Here is a 27,701-nt window from a genome sequence, read left to right on the forward strand (position 1 = left end):
TTCTACTGGAATTGTAATTTATGAAACAATTCCAAGTAGGAATCGGTTCTCGATGCCCAACTCTATTTAACACGCAGTAAAAGTAACAGTATTTAGGTTTGCTGTTCCTTACGCAAATTATATGTGTATGTCGGATTTTGGTAACATCATATCTAATATGATCCTCTTTTTTTTTTTAGGGCCTTGGGAAGTTTGGGGTCTTATTTTACAATGCACTAATCATAGTCATCCCCACTTTCATGGCAAGTGCATTTACTGGAGATTTACACAAGGTACATATGGCGATCCAGTGTATTCTACTGTATTCTACTGTATTCTACTGTATGCTTTTGTCCCTGCCTGACCACCTTGTATGTTTTGATCCACAGGCAGTCACGTTTGAAGACTGGGTTGAAACCACTTTTATTTTTTGTTTCCTCATGTCCTGCTTCATGGGGTATGTTAAAATAACTCAGTTTAGCCTTCTTAAACACGGTCACACCTTTGTGGCTCCACTCCAAATACAAACAATCCTTTCATAGCTCTTACATTACTGCCTCAGCCTACCCAAGACTCCGTTGTGTTTTTCCCAGGTTTGTGCTGATGTATTCCATAGTCCTGTGCAGCTATTATAACTCAGCACTTACTACGGCAGTAGTGGGGGCTATAAAGGTAAGAACACGCTGTTAAGATTACTATTTTTAGACTAGAAAGCACAGGCAATGCAAATCCCTGCCAAGGTAACCCAATTCTACAAATAATTATTTTAATAATAGAAAATGATTAAAGTTATGACCTGTTTGTTGATCTTGATTCTACATCAGACTACACATAGTGATAATCATAAAACCGTGAACGTGTTCAAAATGGCCCATATGCAACATTAAGATTATTTAGAAAATGTATTTAATCCACACATGGATCTAAATGTGCACCAAAAACAAGTTAGTTGTTCTCCAGCCTAAGGCTTAACTCTGCACTCAGTTTTTGAGATTGACATTTTTTCACCTGGACGATTTTCATTACTAACTTACGTTACTATTAAACATTTTCTTAAGAATGTTGCAGTAGCCTATATTGGCATCTTTGTGGGGGGAGACTACCTGTTCTCTTGGACCAACTTTCTAGGCCTCAGCATTTGGTAAAGTTATTTTTTTTGTCCATTCCTGTTTTATTACTATTTAGTTGTTTTTAAATTGCTTAACCAACATTTTGTTAAATGTCGTTAAAAACTGTCAGAAGACTTTGATGTGACCAAATGATATGAGGCCACAATATTTCTCGATAAGTTTACATTCCTTGTGTTAACGAGCAGCATTGTGAAATAAAATGCCGTTTGCAAGCCGAATTCCGATCCAGAGCAAAACAAAGATACATAAGCTCAGAAATTTCCACATAGATAAGTTACGGAAGGTCAAAACGCTTTTTAAATAAAAGGCAGCTTTAAAGTAAAGCTTATGGTCATGGTTTGCATATTGTTAATCACTATGACTTACTTTCCATGGCCAAAACAATTAATTGCTTTGTATCTTTTGCTTTGCAGTATGTCAGGTGGACTAGTGTACTCATATCTCATCTTCAACCAAAAATCATCTGTAAGTAACACAGAAGGAGCACAAGAGCTGAAAATTCACATCACGAAAGATTAAACAGGGCTGTACTCTGCAAACTCAAAGGACACAATTTTAGTCTTCACCACTTGGTGGCATTGTTCCGCTCCATATTGGAGCATAATATTGTTCTCCATTGACATTTGTGTATAGTTAAAATTAGTGAGTGCATTTCAATTAATACATTTAAGGTTCGTACATCGTTTTAAGAGCTGACCTTTCAAGGTACTAAACCAAAACTCCAGACTCTTCAAAACCTTTATCATACACTGATTTAGACTTGTTTTTTTCATTTCAAAAGAATTGGATGTTGTGAATGATTATGTCACCATTCTAATTGAAAATAAATGTTACAATTACACATATTTTCCAAATGTTCAAGACTTTGTACAAACCCTATACATTACTGGTGTATTATTTCATAGCAACTAACTAACTCATGACTGATTAAACTGACAAGTTCACATAAATTCCGGGTCTGTTCGGTGAATGTTTATTGATAACCAACAAATATAATTGTGGACAACCTGTCAGAGAAATCTTAACATGTGTAATAAAATGTCTACCAAGCAAGCAGGATCACTCTATACAATGTCACAAACATGAAAAACTTTGGAGGATGTTAGCAGAGGTGAAAACTGAAACTAAATTTCAACTTCAAAGCTCTCCGTAAATTGTGCACTCAACATTCTAACTAACACAATGTGTGTATATATTAAATGCCATAATCTTCTCAAACCACACAACAGACTAAGGGTTAGAAATGGTTCAAAATATACTATAATTGGGTACAAAATCAATCATTTGGTGTTTTGATTATCAACAATTCACTTGCCTTCCAGTTTCACTGTAACTCCACTATTAGTCTTTTGTAAATCCATCCAATTCAAACATCACAGCTAGAATGACAGGTTGTTGTTGCAGGTTTCCCCAAAATAACCATAGAAAGGGCAGTTATGAGAGGCTTCAAACAGTGTCAACGGATGTAGTGTTGCTTATAAAAAATAAAAAATAAAACACCCAGCACCACAAAATCAGTTTATCAAAAACCAGTGCCATTTTCTTGGACAAGTACGACAAATCTAATCTTCAGTGCATTGCAAGCTTAATCCAAGAATAAGGGGTGTAAGTGCTAAATAAAAGTCAATGGGATGTCTATATTGATTTAAAAAAATTTTTTTTGCTGGTGCCAGAATATTTCCCTCCCTTCACATGGCAAAAGATTGCAGGGCTATCAAAGTTGAACAAAATGTTAGCCAGGAGAAAAAAGAAAAAGAAAAATATACATATATATGGCAAAATAAATATCTCATAATTTAACCCTGGAAATGAGATGACATAGATGCACCACCTACTACGATGATGCTACGCCCATGTTGTAACTGGTCTGCCACCTTTTAATATAAAAGTTGACTGACATCATCCATTGTAAAATATCTCCCGTCTGGTTGGAAAACTTTAGATGTGCAGGTTTTACGTGTTTCTTGTATCTATGAGAAAAATTGGCCGGGTAAAATGGAAATATGGCATGTCCTAAAAGGTACTATGGCCCTTTAAACTATTGTAGATTACTTAACTAAATGTGTAAGATAGTCGGTTCGGGTGAAGTTTTCTGCACGCCTTGGGTTATGTCATGCGGATACAATTAAATAATCATTTTTTTGAAAAGTTTATGCCTAACCAGACCTCTGGATTATGCTTGCAATGATCACCTCACATTCGAAAGAAATGACCACGTCACATGCCAGACTGATTAAACTCCCCGGACTTGTTTTTTCTCTTTTGGTCCACCGGTGCACACTTCTTGGAGTGTGCTGTATTGGTGAAGCTTAAACTTGAACTATCGGAACGTTTCTCAGTCCATTTCTACCACCACCGCTGTCTTCTGTGGCAGTGAAATTGTGCGAAGATGAAACCTAGGAGCATGATGAAAGGCCATCTGACAGTTGGAATGCAACTTTACATTTCCTATGTTTGACCACACCCTGTATCATTCTGTCCATCTGAGCTTAATCCATATATACATCAGTCATACACACTCTGTTACACTCAAAAAAACTCGTTACCATCAAAGTGCAAACAAAACAAATTAAAACAATAGGTTCTCTTTCTTTGCCTTTAGAAGACAAAAGGAAGAAAGAAAGACATTCTTCATATAGTCAAATCTACAATCATAGCAGCCTAAAAGGATAAAATGGAAGCTGAATAAGGTGCTTTAGCTTGTACCTTCCTGGTGCTGAGGGGGAACAGATGATGTGCATAACACTGATCTCTCTGATAGAATAAACTAGTCATTGATCTGCATTTATGAACGCTTTCTAGCTACAGCACATACTGCAGGAAGGCGGATTGAGAATGGATATTAGGGACAGGAAGTGGGAGTCCAGGATCAGGAAGCGGGTGGGTGTTCAGGCCGACAGGTTGTTGGCCAGCTCAATGAGTGCCAGAGCACCGTGGAGACGCTCTCGTTGCTCCTGGAGGCGGCGCTTGGCGGCTCCTCCCTGGCTGCCCTTCTCTTCCTCCGCTGTCTCTTCCTCTTCCCCGTTCTCTTCATCGGATTGGAGAAACTCCATGGGATCCTGCTGCTCCTGATCCTCAGATCTTGCCTTGCCCTGGGGCTTTGCCTTGGTAGTCGTGGGGGAACGCTGCTCACGAGTTCGCCAGTACCTGCAAGGACAGAGACGAGTATATTAACATACAATGTAGGCAGAAAATGCACAATATAAGTTTTAATATGCATGCTTTATAAAATGGGGCTCATGATGCAAAATATGTATGCTTACTTTACAAGCCACTCTGCCACAGCCTTGTTATCCACAGACTGAGCCTTCTCCTGGCCCTCCTTTGGTTCCTCTCTCTTCAGACGGGAGAAAGGATGCTTGGGACAGTGACGGTTGGCATGGGTGAACCGATTGCCACATCCTGCGGAGAGAGCAACAGGTATGAATAAATGCAGTAAGCCAGGAAGGGCCACATTTCTCTGTGATGTTAGAATAGCTAAGACTTGTAACACATGACCTTTTGTTATGAATTTAGAAATACCAGTGTTTTTCCCTCCCAAACTAAAGAAATAATAGTGAATAAATCTTACTCATTTGTGGTGGCCCGCCACAATATCAACATTGACCACCACGTATTGATTTTTTTTTTTTTTTTTTTTCTATTTAAAATGAGTAAATCTTATTTTAATGTAGAGTTCCAGGTGAACTTCCCCCAGCCATTGTAAGCTCGCTTTGCCAGACCCTCCTCCAAAGCGCTCTGAAGGAGGGTCTGACTACTCCACATAGCACTCAAGGACGGGAGCAAAACGTGTCATTTTAATGGCATTTCTTTAAACCAATCAGAATCGTCATGGGCGGCGCTAAGTTCCACACAGAGCCGCTGTAAAATAGTCGTGCAAGAGAAAATTCAGATTGGACAGATAGTCAACCTAGCTGTCTTAATTTACTACGCAGAGATCTGAGGAGCTGTCAACCATAGTCCTCATTAATGAGTTTAAAATTCCAACGCTAAGAAAGCGGAAGGAAACGGGCAATAGATGCATCCGGCAGAATTTCCTGCAGCACCGAGCAATCCCAGAAGTGAAACGTCAAGAATATTAACTAGTTACACTGTAACTTATGTGTTTATCAGGTACTTTCCTAATGCTTTCATTTTAACTGTTAAAAGCTCCAGTCAGCCACATTTCATGCCATTGGAAAGTACCTAAAAGTATCTAAAAATGAAAGGTCAAAAAACTTTGACTAAGTTTGGCAGAATTACTTTAACACCAGTCCATTCAGCTTAATCGCATAGTGTTTTCTAAAAATCCACATTCCAACCCACCTTTCTCTGAGCACACAAAGGGCTTTTCTCCAGTGTGCAGCCGCTGGTGCGTCTTCAGCTGACCGCTCTGGACAAACGCCTTCCCACAGTTAGGGTAGTCACACAGGTAGGGCCTCTCTCCTAGGGGGGGGAATGGAGAGGTTTTTCAGACAACAGTATTGTCATTGTCCTGAAAATTCAGAACAGGTACTGGTAGGTGAATTGCTTTCCGCTTTTCGCAGATCAAGCATGGCTGTGACCATCCAGCATGTTAGTGTTACATTTGGCCTGACAGGTGTTTACATGACCACCTCTGCTTCTAATAGTGTGAAAAAGGCCACCTTTGCTCAAGGCACCTGTCTTTTTGACATTACCCTTATGCTGCTTTTTAATCCCACTGCACCTTTCATTCATTCCTTTCTGTCTCACCCGTGTGCGTCCTCTTATGAGCCTGAAGAGACTTCTCTCTGGGAAACACTCGGTTGCAGATGTTACAGCGAATATGGCTGGACGAAGTCTCCCCTTCGCTTATGAGCTCCCTAACGGTGTCGGCCCGTGGACGCCCTCTGCGGATGCCATCCTGACAGCAAGAATACACTAAATTGTTACATTGGCTAAAGTACCACCTTAAGTACTTATTTCCTATTGAACAACATCCATGAGCCAATGCAGAGCACCCTGTGGCACATGGAGTACAAAACGTTGTCATACTTTTCAAAATGTAATACATTTACAACATGCGGATCAAGTTCAGAGAGCATATAATGTGTAACTTTTAATACATGTGGATCTGTATAAAGACCATGTTAAGTAAACCGTAGTTTTATCAGCGTTTTGTATTCCATACAATGCAACATCATATCCATCTTAATTTCCTTAGCTGACCTCGCGTGTTACATTGTTGCAGGGCTATGTGGGGAAGTACATGTGTCCATTATAATTCATTCACATCCGGTTACACTTTTGGCGCGCGACTAGACGTCATGTATGAGCAGCTGCTTCCGAATCAGGAAGTAACTGGGGTTTAAAATCCAACATGTCACACCCTAATGCGCGGGCAATTTTTTAAATGACTCTTAACCCCAGCCATATTAAAGCTGACTCCGAACACACTTTTACCATTTTTGGTATAAATAGCCCTAAACAGTTATTTACATCTAAACTGGGTTAATCTTCTATAACGTCTTAATTTTGAATAGTCTGTGGCTTTAAAATATGTCAATATCATTATGCATGCGCTCTTCTCTTCCCAAAGCTGCTGTTATTAACATAGGGAAATTCCAAATATTTTAAATTATAATACATGTGTTACAGTATTGCAACAGCCTTTAACTGTACAATAACAACTAAAGCCTAACCAGTTAATTAGAACATCATCTGTCATCCTACTCCTACACGTTGTGCTCAGTAACAGGGATCAAATAACCTGGACGTACCCTGATTTGGTCAGGTGTAGGATCCGTGTCCGCTTCCCTGGCCGTCTGGGTCCCGGTAGGTGAGGAAGCCCCGCTCACGGACCCCGGGCTCAGGGTCACATTGTGGGCGTTCTCCCCCCATTTCCACGGGTAGACCATGAAGTCGCTGAAACCGGGACTTGTCGGCGTCAGGGCCTCCGCATTCCTGGGTTTGATCGGTGTGGTCTTAATAACAGACACCAAAACTCTTTTGGGCGAGTTGTTGCAGAAAATGACGTGCGGGTGGTTATCGGCCATCGTATGGTGTCAAAACTCCGGCAAAAGCAAGCAAAAACTGTTTAAGTAACTATATGACTATCAGACAAAAATCAATGAGTGCAAGTTATCAATAGATTCAATCTGGAGTGAATATGTCCTTCATTTCCAAAGAGCAATAGTAAAATCTCGGACCCGTGGTTCGCTACAAAGTATCCGCAAAAGATACAGTTGGATATGAAGATGACGATAAGATTCCTTCTTTTCGCAACGGGTCGTCTGAACTGACCTGTGCTGTGTGCGCCCACAGAGTTGTCCCGCGTTGCAAAATCGCGCCTGAGAGGTTGACTGACCAACGGGCTGCAGGAATCCTATCCCACGTGTCAGATGTAACCAATGGCAGCAGTCATATAGCTCTAGCTGGAAAGCCCGTGGGCCAATAGGCAGATGTGGGAACGCTCTATACGCGAGGATTGGTCGAGACGCTTCTGTCCAATGAGATTTAAACACTTGACGCGCGCTCTTCCACGCTGACGTCGAGATTGGCCAATGAAGACGAGCAGAGCTCACGTTCGGCACCGACGAAGCCAATGACAGTCAAGGGCGGTTAATTTTACATTGCGGAGGAGCAGATGGCTCTTTCCCGCGCTGAGGAGAAGTCTGTTTATGTTATTACATGTTTGGGCAATTTAAAGGGAAAGAAAACGGTGGCCCAGAGGCGCCAACGTTACGTAATCATTTGAGTCCGGAAATACTTGAACAAAGGGTGTACTGTGTGAGAGTAAAATAGCTACTTGTTAACTGTACTCTTTTTCATGTAAAATACACATGAAGCAGTAAGACACAACAAGACACACAACATGCTGAAAATGAACATTGAGACTTGAATAGCCTATATGATGCCATCAATTAGCACTTTTTGGATAAATGGCATTGTTTGAGATATCGCAGGTGCCAGTTCACCTCCTGGGCACTGCCAAGGTGCTCTTGAGCAAGGCACCGAACCCCCAACCGCTCGGGGCGCCTTTCCATGGGCAGCCCCCTCACTCTGACATCTCTCCATTGGTGCATGTGTAGGTCCTGAGCATGTGTGTGTGTAATTCAGGCCTGCGTGTAATGTGTGTAATAACCACAGAGTGAAAAGTGTAGTTTCCCCTTGTGGGATTAATAAAGTATAATAAAAAAAATAAAAAAAATAAAATGAATTTAATAAAAATATAGTGTGCAGTAATGTGCCTCATGAGCTGTTCCACTCACTACAGTGCAACGTTACAGCCTTTCTGGTTGGCTTAATGTGCCTGTCTGTCTCGCAGTCATTCACTGTTATCTTAAAAGGGCAATCCAAATTCATCCCATTGCAGTGGATGTGACTTTAACTACATCGTCATTTTTGGTGATTTTGAGTAAAAAATAACAAACGCCTGTCTTAATTAGTTCTCAAACATAAAGTGGGGGAAATTGAGTCTTTGACAAGGAGCTATTGAAGGTAACATGTCAAACATTAAACTAACTTCACCGCGGTGCCTACACCTGAGGTTTGGTCAGGTGGTTTAAATTTAAGTTAATTAGCCTACCGGCTTTTCACGACGGGAACACTTGTCAACTACAGGTAACGTAGCCTAACAAGTCAAGGATAAGACAACTCAAAACTGGATTGGTGTCCAGTCTGCAAAATAACAATATTAATTTATCTGAAGACCGCTAATGACGCGTATCTTTATATAGCCAAGTCATCTAAAACAGGGCTAGCTAATGCTATATACCAATGGTAGCTAACTAGCTAGTTAATTAGGTAAAGTTGGCTAGCTACACGGCTAGCTAGCTAGCGTACGCTAGCTGTTGCAAAGTCAACGGTGTACCAAGAAAAAGCCTAGGTTTGCTAGAGTTATCAGCTTTTATTGTCATTGAAGTAACTTGAGTTTGGGTTTTGTTGCCGAAATATCCAAACGTTAGTTAACGTTACCTAACTGTTTAATTTAACGTTAAAGTCACTTGTTAAACGTCTGCTGAGAACATGTGCGTGATATTCAATGGTTTAGCTAGCTAGCCATAGCCTAACCTTATGCTTTATAATTGGGGTTAGTTTTTAAATGAAACAATACTTATTCATTTAGCTAGCCATAACGTTAAAATAGAAATGTTTCTTTGTCATTGAATGTTAACTAGATTTATTTGGGCATTTTAATAAATAATATTCCCTTTTGATTTAAGTTCCTGTGCCAACGTGAGCACCAGGACCTGGCTAGCTAAACAGAATAACTGCAGAGGACCTGAGCCAAGTCCATGCAATGAATATTTATTAGTGAATAACCTATTAATGAGCACAGGGCGTGGTGTCGCTTGTCTCCACACGTGCAAACAATTAAAAGTGTGGACTAACTGCTGAGTGCGTTTGTTAGATGTTCACTGACGCAGCAAAGTACCGTTCGCAGCTCTGTTTTGTCGTAGCTGGTCTCGGAAACGGTCGTTTGAGTTTTATGTTTGCTTTTTTTAGTTATTTGCTAGATATGTGTTCAAATTGAGGAGGGAATCAGCCTCTGAACGCTGCATTTTTCTCATCACGCACAGGCTAAAATGCTCCCCGACGCCTACGGGTGCGCTGTGGCGAACAGGTACGGGGATCTTCTGGATGACGACGCTGACCCCTTCGACTTGATCAGCAAAGTAGAAATGGAGAAGGCGAAACGAAAGAAAAAGGAAGATGAAGAGAAGAAAGGCAAGCAGAAAAAAACTGGACACAAGGAATCCCAGAAGGACAGGCGCGTCCCTCCAGACCCGGCTCCAGGTCAGCTAACCGCTTGGCTGCATGTTATCGTTACACACCCCAACTCCAAACGATTCTGACAACCGCCAGTATTTCTAGATTGGAGAGTCCAGCCAAAACTGGGCAGTCTGCTTAGCTTTGTCAGCTGCTGATGGTGCATAGTCAGTGAGGCTGCTGAGTACATGTTAATGCTGTTGGGGGGGGTTATACACAATTGAATACACAACTGTACTCTTAAAAATGTAATATGGAAAGAGAGAGGTTAATGGCAACTGTTCTCTTTCACTTAAAGTTTCAACTGACTCTTGATTTAATTATTTGGGTGTCATTTGCTATTATACGCTGTTGTACTTTAGTGTGTTTTTTTTTTTTATAGTCAGGCTATCAGAACTGAATAACTGGAAGATTCAAAACCCTCCCTTTTGTGGTATTACAGGCCAATATGTGGGCTTGATGGATTTGTAGTTCCAACCAGAGCAGTTTTGCATGATTTGACTGACAAATACTTTTATTTTAGATTTTTATATAATTTGCAAAAACACAAAAAGAAAAAGGCAACGTAATTAGTATCTCACTACCTTACTTACTGTCCATAGTCCGTAAGCAGCAGCAGCAGCAGCAGCAGCAGGCACGTCCTGGACCAGTGACTGAGAGCGTAAAGGAGGCCCAGAGAGACATGAAGACCTTTGGGGGCCGTAGGTCCAACCAAGATGAGTACCCTCAGGAGTATTCCATCGCTAGGTATGTATTCTCAAACAAGCAGAGGCTAAAACTTAACTCCCCTTATTGGTTTCCAGAGTCTGCACGTACCTTGTGTATACAGCACCGCTGATTTAAAAACATGGTCCCAAATAATGTTCACTGTAAATTTACTTTTACTTTTTTTCCCCCCATTATAGACAGAATACCAGCTGAGATGAATTGCATTTCTTTTCTTTTTTTTTTAAACCAGAGCAGCAGTTTTCAAATTGCACTGTGCTTACATAATTGCAAAAGATTTCTCCAATGTCTTTGTTAGTTAATTTTTTTATAATATCACATTAGTGAACAGATTGTGCCTTTGGAACATTAGATGAATGGTTGCTGATAATGGGCAATGTAGATATTACATTAAAGATCAGCCAGTCACTCAGATCAGCTGGTATTGTCTATGATGGAGTGGTATGGAAATTTGTAAGTGACCCCATACCTTTGACCGGTAGTGTGTGTATATAGATATATTTGTCTTTTAAATAAGCCATGACCCAAGACCAATGTCTAGAGAAGTTAAGTGTTTTAATCTGATTGGTCCCCAGGCCTTCCTATAATGCTGAGTTGGACATCAGGGGCAGAGGTAGGAGAGGAGCAAGAGGTGGTGGAGACTACAAAAGGAACTCTGACAACTTCAACCTGAGGGGCAAGAGAGAGTATGATCGACACAATGGAACGTAAGCGTTTTGTGTTCATGTAGCAGTCCAGTTCTTGTTGCTTTTAACGGTATATTTACAACTGTTGTAATGTTCATTGCAGAGGCATCTCTCCTGAGGAGAAGAGAGGAGGAAGAGGACCCTGGAACTGGGGCAGTGTTCAAGAAGCTGCAAAGTAAGTAGTTCAGTAACATGGAAATGACAACTTTCACTCTCTACCACAATAGAGACGTCTTTCAGTTTGTCCATGTCCCTATCGTAAAGTGAACTAATGGAGGTGACATCCGATGCTCCAGTCAAATCTGAGGAGCACCAAAGACCTGTGGAGGAAGAGAATCGGTGAGTGACATTCATAAGATCTCAAAAAAAATTACATTAGTGCAACATGACCTGCTTAAGGGGCAGATTTATGAGTCAAAGAGTGACCTTTTGGGCTAGACTAAACTTGTTTTACAATTGGACTAATTGAAATTGGGTAATGTCTACCAAACTGGCAAATGACAATGTCCACAATAAACAAGCGTAACACTAGAATTACATTTGAAGGATGTAGAAATGTCAAAGTAAATTGGACTGGCAGACGTCGTTTGTCCTCAGTTATGATAGAGCAACGGAAGAAGAGGTCGGAGAGATGGTGGTCCAGGTTGCCATGGAGATGACCCTGGATGAGTGGAAAGCCCTGCAGGAGACAAGTCGTGCCAAGGCAGAGTTTAATATCCGCCAAGCCGAGGACAAGATTCCCTCTAAAGCAAAGGTCATCCACCAGTCAAAGCACGTGGAGGTGAGAATGTAAAGCACTTCATGGAGTCTGTTCAGAAGAAAACAAAGCCCTGATTAAAGTGGAGCTGTGATTTACATAAAGAGCTTGTAGACCATTTGAACAATATTGTACACCACAGTTTGCAGTGACATTCCACTGTAACATGTGACCAGGCAAGGGGTGTCGGTGCTGAGGTTGTTGGTCTAAAGACTAGACCAGGCAACCACACAATTTAGATTGTGGATGGAGATTCTGTAAATGTCAGGTTCAACTGTCTGACTTTATTTAGCGTTTGCTTCCAATCTTCAGATCGTGAAGGAGGGGACCCTGGAAGACGTTGAGAATGATGGCAACTTCCTCCGTAGGTCTGTGAATGACATCACCTCCCTTCTGGACATCAATTTTGGGAGTCTCGGACGCCCCAGTCGTGGGGGTCGGGGAAGGGGAGCACGAGGCGGCCCGGAATGTCGCCCAGAGAGAGCCAAACTCACATTGGAGAAGGTATTTTTCTTGACTTAATCAATCCAAGACTCAATAAATCCGTGGAATATGTGCTTTAAATAACCAAACACTAGAAAGCCTTTTGTCACTGTGCTCACCACATATATTGAGCAAATAAATTACAATCAAAAAAAAAAATTGGAATGTCATTTATTATATTCTCCCACCAGGAGGAGGATCTGGCTCCCAACCCAGATGACCCAGAAGACTTCCCAGCGCTGTCTGCTGGAAGATAGCTGAATTCACTTCTTGTACCTCCTGTTGGGAATATTGGTTGCACTTGACACACAAAAAAGATTTCTGCTGTTCTTAAGGTTTGGGGCTTTATTGTACTTGATTTGTCTTGCATAGTAAGCACTGACCAGCATTTGACTTCTTGGCGAATAAATGCTTCTGCATACTTATCTGAGCTTTATTTTCCTAAGTGCGCAACCCTGGGACTACTTACAATAGACAAGTAGGAAATGTTTATTTGTAGGCAACAATGCAACGTAAGGCTGCACATTAATCAAATTTTAATCATGATTTTGGCTTCCCACGATCAATTTTGCGTGATCAAGCGAATTTTAAATGAGTCATACAGTTCATAGAACGCTTTATATTTCTTTTCTTTTTTTGCAAAGCCAATCTACTGCTCCCTAAACCACTGTCTGATCATGTGCAAATCAGTTCTCTGCACCGCGCAGCTTAGTTCCTACATGTGGACAGTCTCAGAGTAACGTGAGGAAAATTCCACAACAGAGCAGGCGGTCACTTTTACCAGTTTACTGGTAAACGCAACATTTTGTCCCATCTGTTTTTCAGACAACAGCAGTGACCAGTGTTTGTCTGTTAGCTCACAGGGCTCTAGGGTGTGAGTAATATTTAGATGCATGAATGTATGTTGTATGGAACCTATTCTTTGCAGGTGACATGAACAGTTACATTCATTAAACTTTGGGTGTTTTTATTCAATTTTTTCATTTGAAAAACATTGTCTTAAAACCGTATCCTGACTGGACTTTGACATAAACCAGTCTGGGATTTACTCAATATTCTTTTGATCTTAACTATTGTCAAAATAATTCATAATGTCTGCCTTTTGAACTAAAGTTAGGTGAAACGTCATTAGGTTTGACCATGAATTAAAACTTTGAAAAGTAAAACATTTAAAAAAGTGTCAAGCTTAAAAACTACTCACTTTTAACCTGAATACATCAGTTCATGGTTGAAGACAAGGGTTAATCAAATATTAACAAGTGCAGGCACTTTTTCAAAATTTGTTTTCCCAGATATATCCTAGGCTATTTAAAATTTTCATTTACATGTTGCAGCTGTATGTACAACACAGTTTCAACATAGGACCATAGCACAATATAGATATGAAAGCAGTTATAAATAGCCTATATAACAATCTGTTTTGGTTAAAATATTGTGATCACACTATTGATAAATGATTATCATTTTGGCCATAATCGCACAGCCCTAATGAAACTGTACTTAGCTGGGCCAAATGGGATTGTGTGTCACTGGGACTTGGCATGAAAACCAATGGCTTAGTTTAAAGAACTTCTACCAAATGTGACGTCACAGTGAGTATATAATAAAAATAAAGGAAGGAAGAGCCAGATTTATTTGGGATATATTTTTATTTTAAAGTGTGCTTCAAGCAATGTGTTCAGTGGATTATGAACATGAGTTAGTGACAAGGCCCCTTTAGGACCATTGGCTTATATCATAGCATGATTCAAACATGGTACAAAATATTTAAAAAAAATACAAACAGAGTATATCAAATGTTGACATATTTACAGTCTTGAACTACGTAGCTGAAAAGCTTCACAAGTAAGATGGCAAGCCAGATATTGGGACTGGAGGTACAAATGAGTACAATACTGTATCTTGTGATGGACTTGATGTTACAACTACATTGTGCCATGCCAAGAATATGGTTTATGCCAAACATTGACTCTGAATCTTCTCTTATAAAGCACATTATCTGCTGCACAGTTCTTCTGGAGGCTCTCTTGGATTCACATGTCTGTTTGCTACTGCATGCTTCAATAAGTAGGAACAACCAGGCAATGATTAAAACTATCAGTATGTCCGATGCTTTGTTAAAATACAAAAATTTAAAAGTGCTATACGGGTAAATAACTTGTAATCAAACAATCTAATGTATAAATGATTTACATGTCACATCAAGTTGGTTAAAGTTTGTTCCAACCTTTCTCAGAACTTGAATCTATTGAAAGAGGAGTACAGCTGTATAGAAGTTGGATTTCACGTGAAGATCCTCGGGCTCACCGGAGTAGAGGAGCTCTAGCTTTGGGAATGGAGTGACTAAAGAAAACAAACACAGTCAGTGTTAAGAGGGACATATTTCCTTCATTTACACTATAAAATTAGTCAACTTTGTTATTTATGCAATTAATGTTTGCACACAAATCAAAACATTTAAAAAACAGTAAATGTAACAGGAAGTGAAGAGGAGATAGATACCATAGCCTGGAAAATCGAATTGATTGCAAAGAACTGCAAGCTTTACGTCCTTTAGAGACAGTGCGTCTGTTGCATGTTAGAAAGAAAAAGGAGAGGGAAAGAGAGAAGGGATATATTAGAGATTAGCACCAGTAAAGGATGCAGACATGGCTGCAGAGTGGGGATAACAGGCCAGAGGCAGAAGACAGTGAGCAGCAGAGTCCAGGAAAGCTATAGCCAGTCATAGCAGGAAACCTGCTGTTCTTAGAGAACATGCAAGGAAAGCTACTGAAAGACGCAGCTGGGACACTGAGGCAGGTGGAGTTTTATTTTGTACATTAAGCAGGGTCGGAACGTGGCTGGGTTGCACCATCATGGTTAAATTCAAGATTACAGACAACCAGTTTAGTTATTGAAACTAATTGAAATGAGACACGTTCGATGATAAGGACGTAACCCTAGCAAGCTTTAACAAATTAACAGTACAAAAGATAAAGCATTAAGGTGGAAAATAGCAAGAATAATTAAATAATCTGTTTGATTTTGTTACACATAATGTCTCAGACATGATATTGGTTTATTTTATTGTTTAATGCTGGCAAACCAACTTCGACTTATGTCAAAGGTTTCTATAATTAACAGAAAAAAACCTAAATCATTTTTCTCACAAATACCTCAAAGACACCATCCAGGTCAGAATGTGTCAAATTAAAATCTAAATTGAATCTGGCCAAAACATCTAATTAAAACCAAGTTGTGGATAAGTCACAATTGGATATTATTTCAAAACATTTAATCCTTGTTGATGCGTCCCAGCCTGAGTACATTTAGTGATTATAAGCGTTAAGAGGAGAAAGAGGGAGGGTGCTGAGCCTCTAAATTTTGTCTGGATTTACCCAGGCACCAATAAATTGATCTTTAACATCATTCTATGGCAGCCAAAACTGTAGATAAACCATTTAAATAGGAGTTTCTCTATCAGACAGCATAGAGAACATGTCAAAACTGAATATCAAAAAAGGAGTTTCTGTCTGTGGGTTTGAGGGAGCTTGCCTGCAGGTGGACCTGAGCCATGTTTAAGTTGATGAGAGCGCCTGTGTTAGCTGTGGCACTGGCTGTGTCTCTATGGCTGCCACATGGCTCCCAACACATTGGCTCCCTGTCGCCAGCCACTACATGTAAGTTGCCTAGGGACTTGACCAGTCTGGTGTGGCACAGGGAGCTGGCAGAGAGAAGGGAAGCGGTTAATTCACTCCACAAGGACCCCCGAGTGGCTATAGCCTCTTGGTTGCTTTTCAACTGTGTGTCAACATCACATAAAGACATATCAAAATCATAATTTATCATTTTAGCTATTGCAGCACAGTCTTGGATAATGAAATCAATATTCGCACATGGTCGTAAATTGGCACATTTGTTTTCTTTAAATATATAATTATATGTTAGAATCATTTGGAACCACTGTTTCTGGTGTAGCACATTTAACAGCAAGTGAATCAGATGTGCGACAATTTTATTTCATTATAGAGAAATTGTTTTATAATTATGTACATTCTAAATTTAAACATGTTGATTTATTGACAGTCCTATAGAGAATGTTAAGGGTGTATTTTTCAATCAGAGCTGCCACTGATGTGATAGACATCGGATAATTAAACCAAGGTAAACCAATTTGCCCTTTAAGCAAAGAAAAAAAAGACATGGTGTCCATGTTGGGTTTATTTGTCTTGCTTCTCTCCAAAAAAAGAAAAAGAAAACAACTTAGGTTTATCATTAGGAGTGTTGGTGTCCCTACAGCCTTTGCTTTAACTCGTGCAGGTGTTTGATCCCTTGTCTTGTGTCTGTCTGTATGTCTCGGTTTCTGCATGTGTAGTTTGGTCTCCCTCCCTCCTTCCCATCCCCTGTTTTTTGGCCCCGGGACGCGTTCCCTGTCTCAGTGTGTTGTTTGTGGTTGATTGTTGGTTTCTAAATAATTTTTTTTTTTTAAGTTTGACCACAAAAAAGACACAACTAAGTGCTGGCTGTCAAATGCAGCCACTGACCTTCCTCCCAGTCCGTTTGCTGGCAGTGAGGTTCTGGTCCTCTTCCTGCTGTCTGATTGGTCAGACAGAGCCAAGGGGTTGACGCTGGCTGTACAGCCCTGACCGCTGGCCTGCAATATGACCCTGCTGCAGAGGAGACACGTCATTAGTCAGAGCCATGTTGTTGGTCAGAGTGTAGGTATACATGGGTGTGTGTGTGTGTGTGTGTGTAAACTTTACCTTAGGGACTGTGATGAAGACCTGGTGTGAATCTTATTCTCTTCTTGTCTGTGAAAACACAAATAACATGACATTAGATCAATTATTGAGCGATATGAGAGGAAAGGGGAACGGACAGAGGAGTAAAAGACTGTATGAAGATGGGCAAGAAGGTTTAAACTAAAATCTTGATAGTGTTAGGCTTGTGCACAGATCGTTATTGCAGCTTCAGCAGCCAGGTGGGATTAGTAAAGCCAAGTCATACCAGAAAAAGCCAGAGGTGGGTGGCACTACACAACTTAAGAGGGACTGCATTTACATTTTCTGAAAGTTATTATTTTCATCACAAGGGCTTAACTGTCTGGCAGGGTTTACTTTTAAGAGTTGGCACTCCGGTCGACATAATAAGCAGCAAAGCATGATGTTTAAAAATAACAGGATGAAGGTAACAGTGGGACAAAAATCACTATGCACAGAAAATGATGACAATGACAAGACAGGAGCCTCGGATGTTTTAGGTTTTTTAAACTGGCTCTGCTCATCAGCTTTAGGTTTACTGTGCTTGCAGAAAGAATAAAAGTAATAGGATTATTTTTGAACAAATTCCTGATTTGGGTTGGGAATTAAAAAAACAAACAAAAAAACAAACTGGGGGCTCACTTACAGCATTCTCAGTTAGAGCTCCGGAAGGGGGGGCAGGACAGGTTTTTTGGGGGCTGACGGGCGGCAGAACTCATTGAAATCCTAACCCGTCTATACAGAAATGCAGGATGGGAGAAGGGAAGCCATACACAATCCACCACAGGGCAAGGCTACACAGGGAGGAGAGCAGCATGGCTACCAGCCATCTGAAAGGAGGACAAATCCAACATCAAGAGCAAACGGAAAAAGGGGGGGAAAAAAGGAAGGAGAGACAAGAGACGTCCGGGCAGGACACAAAGCCTCTGATGTTCTGCTTTTCCACTGGGACTGGATTAGATGAAATACCTCTCAAAAGACCCTCGCATCCAAGTGCCAGTCAGCAAGTTTTTGTTCTTCACTTGCTCTGTTGTGTTAGCAGTTTGCTTTATACTTAGAACTCGACCAATGTGGGAATTATGAAGTAGATGTCGATATTTGAGGGTTTAAAAAAAGAAAAAGAAGAAGCTAGTAGTAGAAAGACAGTAGATATAGGATTAGAGAACATTAAATTGTTATTAATCATCTAAATCAAAATTAATAACCAAAGGAAAAGACGTATATTTTAAAGCAAACAAAGTTAAGAAAAATAAAATTGCAGCCTAAAAAGCCTTTGACAGCAATTTCAGCCAAAATATACATTGATATCTATATATATGTAATGAGCAAATAGCCGGTCGGCCAATATATCGGTCGAGCTGTGTAATACTTTGGTCATAAGGACAAAATGGTACAAAAAAATATGTAAGCATCTATTATCAAATTTTGTTTCACAAAAACGGACCATTAAAAAAAAGCTGGCAGAGACAAAAACCTAAAAGGACTACACAAAGTTCAGATGGTATGTGTACACTGATCCAGTCACAGAAGCAATGCAAAAAAAAAAAAAAACTATTTGCAATGAACCCGGCCCAACATTAATTTCATGTTAGACACGCGTGCACGTCCAAGGGTTTCATGCCTGTTGCCATGCATGAAAAGGCAGAAAAGAATGTTTGACATGCACTTCAGTATTACATAATAAAAACTAAAGTGGAGCCCGAATGTGACGTTCAGCTGGAACTTAGATGTTTGTGTATAAACGCATACACCGATAAGGCATATGGTCTAAAGTGTGAACAAATCTCCCTTCTGCCTCAACACCCTCCTGAGAACGGATGAAAAATGACCTCATCAGAAGCTCACATATGTTTTAGAATCCTAAAAATTAGAATGAGGATCAGGAGGAATTTCCCATCCCGTCAATGCCATTTAATGCCCCTAATTAAACTAGTAAAAACACCTCAGGCAACACACCCAAGTACTTCTGGCAATTTCCAAGAACAGCTACAGCTTAAATGGCTGAGCAGGCAAGTTAGTTACTTCAAACAATGAGGAAGTACCTACTGCAGATCAGAACAAGGACCAAGTGTCCCTCACTCACATTCTTTCTTGAGACGTGCCAAGTCAGCAATGCAAGCCAAGCACTAAACCATTTTCATCTAATCCAGATCTTATGTAAAACCATGATTAGTTGAAAACTGGTGCTGCTGTTAACAAGTACAGCAGGCTCAACTCTGTAACCCAGAGCATATCCCAGATCAGCTCAGCATGTCCATGAGAGGCAAATAATGGAAGGCGAGTAAAATGTAATGCATCCACTAAGTGCATATCCATGTCACACCATGGTCATCCAAACAAAACAAAACACTCAAAGCCATACCATTCACTGGCATAGCAACCATTTCTACAGGAAGAGGATGTCAGCCCAAAAAAAAAAATAGAAAAAAAAGGAAGTGACGTGCACTTACCTCCATCATACAAAACCTCACATCCTCTCTCTGTTTTTCCTCTCCCCCTCTCTTTCTCTGCCTCTCTCAGCTATCTTTTGAACGGCAGGCAACACATCGGCCACACCATGCCCATGAGGCTGCAGCAGAACACTACCACCTGCCTGACATGGGACAACAAAAGCCAAAGCCATATGGATACATTGGCAGAGGCCAGTCAACCCCCCTCAGCCAGGCTGACACCAAACCTCCCACAGCTGGATTTACACTGGCACAAATGATGTGGACTTTAATTTAGACAAGAACCATCAGGGAAGCAAACTAAAAAAACCTATAAGGGTTTGTCCTGTTCTGATAACTGTAGGGGGTTAGCATTAGCCCTTTAGCATCTCCTGTTGGAACACAATGCTTCCATGGAGATGGCTAGTCTCACGTTACAGTTGTGCAGCTGTGCTCTAATGCTCGCTCCTCACAAAAAGATAGGCTAGAAGGAAAAAGAAACTAAAAGATGTCAAAATAACCGTGACATGATAACCTAGACAATAGAAAGCTCTATAGTGATTTGACCTTTATATTTACTTGGGATTTATTTTAAAGCTGTTTACTGAAGACACTTTGCAGATTACCAATCCTGCGGTAGAACTAACCCATCGGTTAGATCTTTAACTTCCACATCTTTTGTGCCTTTCTGAATCCAGGTTGCACTAAAAGGTTTTTTTCCTGGAAGATTGTACATCAGATAACTGCAATCCAGTCCTCCAAACAACTCAATCACTCGCTCTAATATTTGACCTACTACTTCCTTAACTTAATGTTCATCCTCATCACTCACTCGGTATAGATGAAAATGCCATAACTTATATTACACTTGATCTTCATGTGATGGGACCAAATCATAATCAGAGGAACCAGAAGAGGACACAAAATCAAAAACAAAAAACAGAGTTACTGAAATAATACAGCGATGCCGCCTGGTTCCTTCATTTAATGATGAATTAAAATATTATGATGAAACTGCTGTGGTCGGAGTAGCAGCCCAAACAGATTAACCATGCCTAAAACCTGACACAGAAGGACAGTTAACCACCCGGAATAAACACTGAGGAAAGGACAAAGCTCATCAAATGAAGTGATAAATGTAACACAAAAATCCTTCACAGTCTGACTGAAATCATATATATATATATTTATATATATATATATATATATATATATATATATATATAAAATGTTTTTCAAATCATGAGTTACTTATGATTTGAAAAACAAAACTACTCTATATGTGTAATGACCACAGACACTAACAAGGAGAGGCGTCGCTCACTTGACAGTAATAAAACATGTCGGCGTGATGCATGATGGGACTTGCAGGCTGCCAGGGTACTTACGAAAGGGAACCTGAGGATGATCTGGCCTGCCTCTTGCTCTTCAGAGCTCGCAGTTTATCACCCTGTGTAAGGCCATTTCTCTCCTCGTCATCATTATACTGCAAAAACAGAGAAAAAGCTATGAATAGACAAAATGGTATGTCCCATCTTTGCTTTCAAAAATCCTGCAGCAAAGTCTGTACCTGAAAACGTGGCAAGAGCGTCATTTAAAACTCACCAGGTCCATATCTTCTTTCTTGGAGGCCCTGTTCTTGTTGCTCCCGTTGATGGTTATGTCATCCACACCAGTCAGGATCCTGGTTACAGCGATCTTGCCATTCTCTTGTTCATTTAACATCTTCTCCCGGAAAACATCTCCCTCTGCCCACAGACTGTTCTGCTTACTGTAGAACAAGATGTCAGCAAACGTCAAAATAAACCCACTTTTTTTTTGCCAAAATCCGTACCACTCCCGCCTTAATTATTAAGATTTTTCAGCAGATTGTCACTGGTTTGAAGTGGGCGTGGCTCAGTTGGGAAAAGGTAATGTCATGTTTCTGTACACCAATCATAAGCATTGCTAGGGTGGCTGCGTTCGAAAAAATGTCAAAATGTTTGCCAGATTGGATGTCTCCATTAGAAACTGGGGAAAGCACCTGAGCTTTCTGGAAGGCTCTAAAAGCTTTGAGCTCGGAAGAGACGTGTATGATGGAGGCACGGGCTGGTTTCAAATTAGACCGCGGGTTGAAAGTCTAGGTTTCAAAACCACTAACACTTTCCGTCATACTGTTCCTAAGGTATGGGTTATTCTTTTTTTTATAAAAGTGGTCAAAGAGAAAAACTGCAGTTTAGAAATCCCTCTCCCTGGCAGTGTGCAGTGTGTTTAAAAATGAAATACATTGTGTTTTTTTACCCAGATATATATATATATATATATATTTAAAGCTGTAATCACAATACCGTTTTATTTTTGCTGAAGATTATCATACTGTCAGAATCCTATACCGGCCCGTGCCTAGTATATTAGGCTTATGGTGTTGTGACTGTTGTCATTTATACACAATGTTTATTTGGTGTATTGTCTATTTTGTTATATAGTTGTGAATATCATAGTTACTGTGTCATCTTTTCTGATTTTTTGTTTAGGTGGATGGTCATGACAAAGTATCATCTTGTTTACAAATTTAAAAAATAAAAAATAAAACTCTTAATCCCAACAACAAAAATATCAAAAGGAGAAATACTTAAGATTTGAAATCTGTGACATTTTGAAATTGCTGCTCCACCTACTCTTCAACAAAGTTCTGCTGAGGCCCAATGATGGACCCCGGTCGGCAGATCCGTATCCAGGCAATGGCCTCTGCGGCACTCAGGCAGTAATGTTTCATCATGTAACAGCCGATTAGAGTGCCAGTCCTCCCCAGACCCGCTGAATGTGATACAAAGTGGAAAGGCCTTTAATTGTGCAATAACAGGACACTGAGCAGAGTCTATACAGCTACAAGCGCAGAAGTGTCTTGCACCAACTACAATCAGCCATCCACAATGTTTTTGCACTGTGAATGAGGGTTAGAAGTCGTACCCTTGCAGTGGACAGCGATGGCTCCTTCTGCGTTCTCACAGATGTTGAGGAACTTCCTGACGATGGCGTCGTTTGGTGTACTCCCGTCCACAAAGAACAGATCGTGGTGCTCAAAGCCAGATTCTGTAAAACGCCTGGCGTCATACATCTTCTTGTTGAGTCTGATGATCGTGGTGATGTTATGATTCCTGAAGTATGGGATGTAGGCCTCAGGAGCGTGCAAAGGGTACCCTAAGGTCAGAGGAAAAACAGTATTTTACAAAGTGTTAAAATACAGTAAGGTGAGGACATTGTTTTAACAGTAGATTAGAACCTTGACTTACCATTCTCTATTTTGCTTTTTGGATGAGGCCCACTGAAAGCAAGGAACTTTCCTGGAATGATCCAGTTTAAGTCTCCATTTTCTGCCCTCTCATAGTGCTCATATTCTTCCAAGTCAAAGTTGGAGAAGTCGAGCCAGCCATACTGCAGAGCCTGGTAGATGGTTAATAGAGAGAGTTAATTTCATAAAAAAAAGGAGCATGACAAAGCAAGAAAGAAAAATAAATCAATCTTTAAATGACGTACCTTGTGAACACCACGAAGACAATCTAGGATGTGCAGGTTGTACATGCAGGTTCCAAACGAAGCATCTCTGAAACATAAAATATGCCGACAGTCTTTATCAGCCCAACACACTGAGGCTCTCCGGGGGGGGGGGGATTGGTAGCTGGAGAGGTACCACTTCACCTTGAGCCAGACGCAAGACACCTAACCCCCCCCCACACTCAGGGTGCTGATCCAGCTGGCACTCTGACATCCATTTGTGCATGTATAGGTCCTGAGCATGTGTGTGTATTTCAGACCTGTGTGTAGTGATTACTAATAAACAGAGTGTAAATTGTAATCTTTATTTCCCATTAAATATGTCTAATGCAAGGATATAAATTCACATATATATCTCACATATCCCACTCTCCAAATATCTTGTTCAGCAGACTGATCTCATAAACTGGCGTATGTTTGACACGCCAACTTGTATGCCATTATTGTAGTGTTATCAACCCACTTGCTTGGCCTCCATTGACTTACATTACCTTGCGATCGCATGTGAATTGACGCCATAGCGAGTAGTATGAAAGGGTGAAAACGTATGTTTACGTTGTGACGTTGCAGACGTATCTGTCTGCTCTGAGAATGATTGGGATTAGTCATTCACTGGGCAGTCTGATCCAAAACCAAAATGTATCTAAAATCGGAATACTTTGTTTTTTTAACAGACAAATTATTAAGGTGATTTTGAAATTGGTCTTGAAAAAGCTAAATATTCTATGAGACTTTTGTAGATGACAATGTGGATACTGAAACCATACAATGCCCAGCCCAAGCTGCAGTCACTCGTAGTTGCTTAAAATAGGAACCCAAGCTAAATGTGAAATGGATAGTACTAGTGTATTTTTACCTGAATGGAATATATGTTGAATTCCTTGACACGAGCAGACTGTAGGCATCCTCTGGCATCATGTTTAGATGCATTACCTTTAAACACAAATGTTTAATCAGCAAGTGTGTCTTGTTTTACATGCTGATATAACCTCATTACATTACATATCATTTAGCTGACGCTTTTATCCAAAGCAGCTTACAATTTTACAAGCTGTACGTAACATGTGTGTCTGTTCACCACTTACTGCATATGAGCCGATTAGGTAGGCGGCGTTGGCTTGTTTCTTCTGATCTCCACAGGTGTAAAATATGATCTTCTTTCTTGAGAGCGTAATGGACTGTGAAGAGACATTCAAAGCAAACGTATGAACTGACAGGCGATAGCGTATTTAATTCACTTACAAATTTATAATAGTAAATGTAGACATTCAAGTAACCTCCAGTGGCTGAACAAAAAAGTAAATTTCTCATTGATAAAAAGGTATTTAACGCGTAAATTAAATAATGACTTTCTACATAGGTGGTGGGGTGAATCCCAATTAACACAACTGTAAGCTAAGACAGTTTGGGCATCATCAGACAGTTATGTACGAGAGCTGGAGAGAGGCTGAGTCATCTGTGTCCAAACGTCTGTGCCATAGAGCCTTGACAGCGGAGACACAAGTTGGCAAAAACCAGGGGTATAATAGACTGCAAAACGTTGACATGTATTACTGACTGACCTGCAAAAAACTATAACACTACTTTATTTTGACTACCAATGCAAGGATAAATAGATGTCGATTTACCTATATTGTTTGGAATTGTTTTCAAATTTCTAAATATATAAAAGAGATATATTGATTGACCTGGGTTTTGCCTCCCATCCTCTTTTCCAGGAAGTACACATTAAGAGCAGCAGTTTACTTTACCGTGAGCTTCTTTGTCAGCTTGCAACAGAAGCGATAAAACATGGCCAGATTTAGGGGACCAAAGTCCGCATAGAAGCTGAGAGAGAAAGGGAGAGAAAGGGAGAGAGAGAGACAGAGAGGGAGGGAGGGAGGGAGGGAGAAGAAGAGTGTGTGTCAGAGAGGCTATTTACGCAACCAGCTACGGTCTCTGGAGACTGTTCACCAGATAGAATGATCTACCTCCGACTGAAACAGTAAAACACTGACAGAGTAAAACATTTGATACTAAAGTTGGTCACTCAGAACCGGAAACCAAGCTGCAAAGACAAGAGGTCTGTTCTGTTCCACTGGCACAAAAAGGGTTCTGAAACGTCAGTTGCGTCATCTCCTGATGCCAAGAGCCCATTTAAACAGCCGTGCACTGCAAAAAAAGTGCTTTTATATGTTTTGTTTGCCTCTAATTTTTAATGCGGTTGTGGTCATTTGGAGTTCTTCCAACAGTAAAGGGTTATTTCCTTTTTTATCTTAAACATTGCACCAACATACTTTATATATAGACAGATATTTAGATATTTATTGATCCCAAAAAAATGGGGAATTACAGTTACAGTAGCAAAATCAGTTACACAGCACAGAATATAAATAGAAATGAAATACTAGGATACAATATACATACATACACTAAACATGGAATAAAAATAGGAATAAAATATAAGAACAAATATTTGAATATATACAGGATGGGAATACAAAATGTGCAACTGCTTAAGTAGTATGCTAAAATGTAAATAAAACAATTGTGCAGTATTGTGGAGTCTCAGAGTCTTATCAGCACCCAGTGATGACGTGGTAAAGAGTTTTATTGCCTGTGGTAGGAATAATTTCCTGCGTGTGTGTGTATATATACATATATAGTGAAACGTTTTATGGTGTAAAAACAATTATAATAGTCTGCATAACTTAATACTTATGACTAGTGCAATTAAAGCAAAAATCACTATGGTCTGAATTTGTTCTGTGCAAGCCTTCTCACATCATCACTATGGAGAAGATATTTTTTAGATGACTGCCGATAATAAAAGGTGAGACGTTGTGGGTCGATTGAAAAATGTCTTTTATTGCAGTCAAAGAAGTGCAAAGGTCAGGTCTAAAAGCCCAGAAATAATGCAGCAAGGAGCTGCACGTCCAATATGCAAAGATGTGATGAAAACTGAAAACTTACTTCTCATATGACAGCTCTTCATCTATGCAGAAACAGTGGCGTTCAGCTGTGTTCTTGATTTTTTGCTTTAGTATGGCAAAATAGAGTTGATCTGCAGGAGGGAGAGGAGGAGAGGGGGAGAGGAGGAGGAGGGGGGGGGGGGGGGGGGTAGGGCGACACCATAAAGAGGCAGTATACTTGCCGTATTGTCATGCATACAACATTATGTTGTCTCTGATTTCCCTCAAACCTTAAATTCTGTATATACAAATACTTCTTTAATGATATTTCTTGCAACTTACCCTTGATAAACTCAATACATCTGGACGAAACATCGTCCGCGCTCATCTTGGCCACAGTTTTGAACATGACTGTTTTTGCAGAGAAACGTACGAGGTTGATTTTCTTCACGAGGACTGTCGCATACTGATTAAAAACATCCACTGGTATCGCGCACGGAGTTTAAAAAAAAGAAAGTAAGTAAAAAACAAAGCGTTATCAAAAAGGTTTTTGAGCCTGATTGTAACTCTCCGGGACAAGAAACTTATCAGTCGAAGAGAGGGAAGGAGAGTTTGTGCAACTGCGCACTCTGCTAAAAAAAAAAAAAATCACCTCCGTACGACTCCTCCCCTACCCTGGTCCGCGGGACGCTATTGGCTGCGACAGATGCAGGCCGTTACATGATTGGAGAAACAGTCTGTCAGTCGTGCTCTGCCCCGCCCGTTTCAGTTTAAAGTTCTCTACTTGAGACACATGATAGGCCCCGGGAAAGTCGCCCAAACGGTTGCTAGGGAGATCCCTCAGCCAATCAAAATTGTGATTTACACTTCGACGAACCTCCCTCTCTCTGATTAGAGCTGCGCAAGGATATTAGTACAAGAAGAACCAAGAAAAACGCCATAAAGGTTTGAAAATGTACGTTGGACGACACTGACACTGGGCTGACTAGGATATTATGACAATTATACACCACTCCATCTCCTATACAAAGTCCATAAAACAAGAAAAAGCGAAGATATGGAGCAATGTCTTTCTTTAAAATATCAATGCAAAACTGAACTGCAGCTATTGTGTATTTTGTGCACATATTGCTAACACGACGCAAAACCAAGTGCATTGACGATAAAGGGACAGACGTGTCGCCGTTAGGTCAAAAAGCTACACCACATATTTGTCTAGTAGGCTAAAAGTTGACAGGGTTCACCCTGCAGACCCCTCTTACCTGTTATCTCTGTGTAAATATCAGAGTTTAACTCCGCCTCTGAGTGAGCTGCACAGCGCTTTTTCCTCGACTCGGCTCGTCTCCTCTCGCTCTTGCGTTTCATTTTGTCTTCAGGGCAGCACGGTGAACATTCCTGAGCTAAGCTAGGCCTCACAGACCTCCGCTTCGCAGTACGGCGTCTTGTCCCAGCTTTGTTGCCGTGTTATTAGGACATGGTCCTGCTCCCGCGCTGCGTGTGTGTGTGTATTGTGTTGCCTGTGTGTCAACCGAGGGTCTGCCTGCTACAGCCTCGCTGTGGTCGTGGTGACGTCTCTGAGCAGCATATGTGACGTATCATTATTAGAGCTCCCACCCTCCACTGTTCATCTGCAGA

At 40.5% G+C, this 27,701-nt stretch overlaps 4 protein-coding genes across 17 annotated transcripts in view; 2 read left to right on the top strand and 2 right to left on the bottom strand.

Moving 5' to 3' along the window:
* slc35d2 (solute carrier family 35 member D2) overlaps positions 1-2,848 on the top strand; it is a 6,801-nt gene extending 3,953 nt beyond the window's left edge. The window contains exons 8-12 of the mRNA XM_032516877.1: positions 180-272; positions 369-436; positions 573-651; positions 1,038-1,120; positions 1,523-2,848. Of these exons, the coding sequence (XP_032372768.1) occupies positions 180-272; positions 369-436; positions 573-651; positions 1,038-1,120; positions 1,523-1,628 (429 nt within the window). The 3' untranslated portion in view covers positions 1,629-2,848. The remainder of the gene's footprint in view (positions 1-179; positions 273-368; positions 437-572; positions 652-1,037; positions 1,121-1,522) is intronic.
* Positions 2,767-7,506, bottom strand: znf367 (zinc finger protein 367). The gene is made up of 5 exons (XM_032516878.1): positions 6,830-7,506; positions 5,823-5,973; positions 5,415-5,534; positions 4,373-4,511; positions 2,767-4,256 (listed from the first exon to the last, which is right to left on the bottom strand). The coding sequence occupies exons 1-5, from the start codon at positions 7,103-7,105 to the stop codon at positions 3,998-4,000; spliced, it is 945 nt and encodes a 314-aa protein (XP_032372769.1). The 5' UTR covers positions 7,106-7,506; the 3' UTR covers positions 2,767-3,997.
* Positions 4,343-12,898, top strand: LOC116690109 (intracellular hyaluronan-binding protein 4). Of its 5 annotated transcripts, none has more exons than XM_032516874.1 (9): positions 4,343-4,529; positions 9,632-9,848; positions 10,424-10,568; positions 11,123-11,254; positions 11,337-11,408; positions 11,498-11,572; positions 11,831-12,014; positions 12,303-12,494; positions 12,665-12,898. In XM_032516874.1, exons 2-9 carry the CDS (start codon positions 9,638-9,640, stop codon positions 12,728-12,730), a joined length of 1,077 nt encoding a protein of 358 aa, XP_032372765.1. In that variant the 5' UTR covers positions 4,343-4,529; positions 9,632-9,637; the 3' UTR covers positions 12,731-12,898. The 5 variants fall into 5 exon arrangements, with proteins under 5 accessions (XP_032372765.1, XP_032372764.1, XP_032372763.1 ...); XM_032516873.1 differs by lacking the exon at positions 4,343-4,529 and adding an exon at positions 8,437-8,672; XM_032516872.1 differs by lacking the exon at positions 4,343-4,529 and adding an exon at positions 9,279-9,526.
* A 1,210-nt stretch (positions 12,899-14,108) lies between these two features.
* cdc14b (cell division cycle 14B) lies at positions 14,109-27,640 on the bottom strand. 10 transcript variants are annotated; one of them, XR_004332168.1, is made up of 16 exons: positions 27,329-27,431; positions 26,128-26,218; positions 24,927-25,002; positions 24,261-24,353; positions 24,032-24,108; positions 23,158-23,224; positions 22,914-23,064; positions 22,591-22,821; positions 22,299-22,437; positions 21,247-21,412; positions 21,030-21,127; positions 17,216-17,263; positions 16,997-17,122; positions 16,008-16,176; positions 14,976-15,041; positions 14,109-14,816 (listed from the first exon to the last, which is right to left on the bottom strand). XR_004332168.1 is itself a non-coding variant. In XM_032516868.1 (15 exons), the coding sequence occupies exons 1-15, from the start codon at positions 27,429-27,431 to the stop codon at positions 14,777-14,779; spliced, it is 1,569 nt and encodes a 522-aa protein (XP_032372759.1). In that variant the 3' UTR covers positions 14,109-14,776. The 10 variants fall into 10 exon arrangements, 7 of the variants coding, with proteins under 7 accessions (XP_032372759.1, XP_032372756.1, XP_032372758.1 ...); XM_032516868.1 differs by lacking the exon at positions 16,008-16,176 and having other exon boundaries at positions 16,997-17,119; XM_032516865.1 differs by lacking the exon at positions 14,976-15,041 and having other exon boundaries at positions 16,997-17,119.
* Between the last annotated feature and the right edge of the window lie 61 nt (positions 27,641-27,701).

The sequence above is a fragment of the Etheostoma spectabile genome, chromosome 5 (assembly GCF_008692095.1).
Source record: "Etheostoma spectabile isolate EspeVRDwgs_2016 chromosome 5, UIUC_Espe_1.0, whole genome shotgun sequence".
In the NCBI taxonomy this organism is placed as follows: Eukaryota; Metazoa; Chordata; class Actinopteri; order Perciformes; family Percidae; genus Etheostoma; species Etheostoma spectabile.

Bases quoted from the DNA above. Each gene is read 5' to 3' on its own strand.
- znf367 (XM_032516878.1), bottom strand. From the start codon at position 7,105: ATGGCCGATAACCACCCGCACGTCATTTTCTGCAACAACTCGCCCAAA. The intron at 4,512-5,414 runs GTGGGTTGGAAT...CTCTCTCCGCAG, and splicing joins CTTTGTGTGCTCAGAGAAAG to GATGTGGCAATCGGTTCACC. The intron at 4,257-4,372 runs GTAAGCATACAT...CTGTCCTTGCAG, and splicing joins GTGGCAGAGTGGCTTGTAAA to GTACTGGCGAACTCGTGAGC.
- LOC116690109 (XM_032516874.1), top strand. From the start codon at position 9,638: ATGCTCCCCGACGCCTACGGGTGCGCTGTGGCGAACAGGTACGGGGAT. The intron at 11,255-11,336 runs GTAAGCGTTTTG...TGTTCATTGCAG, and splicing joins TATGATCGACACAATGGAAC to AGGCATCTCTCCTGAGGAGA. The intron at 11,409-11,497 runs GTAAGTAGTTCA...CCTATCGTAAAG, and splicing joins AGTGTTCAAGAAGCTGCAAA to TGAACTAATGGAGGTGACAT.
- cdc14b (XM_032516864.1), bottom strand. From the start codon at position 27,431: ATGAAACGCAAGAGCGAGAGGAGACGAGCCGAGTCGAGGAAAAAGCGC. The intron at 26,219-27,328 runs GTAAGAGGGGTC...TCCCTCCTGCAG, and splicing joins TATTTACACAGAGATAACAG to ATCAACTCTATTTTGCCATA. The intron at 22,438-22,590 runs GTACGACTTCTA...TATCACATTCAG, and splicing joins CATCGCTGTCCACTGCAAGG to CGGGTCTGGGGAGGACTGGC.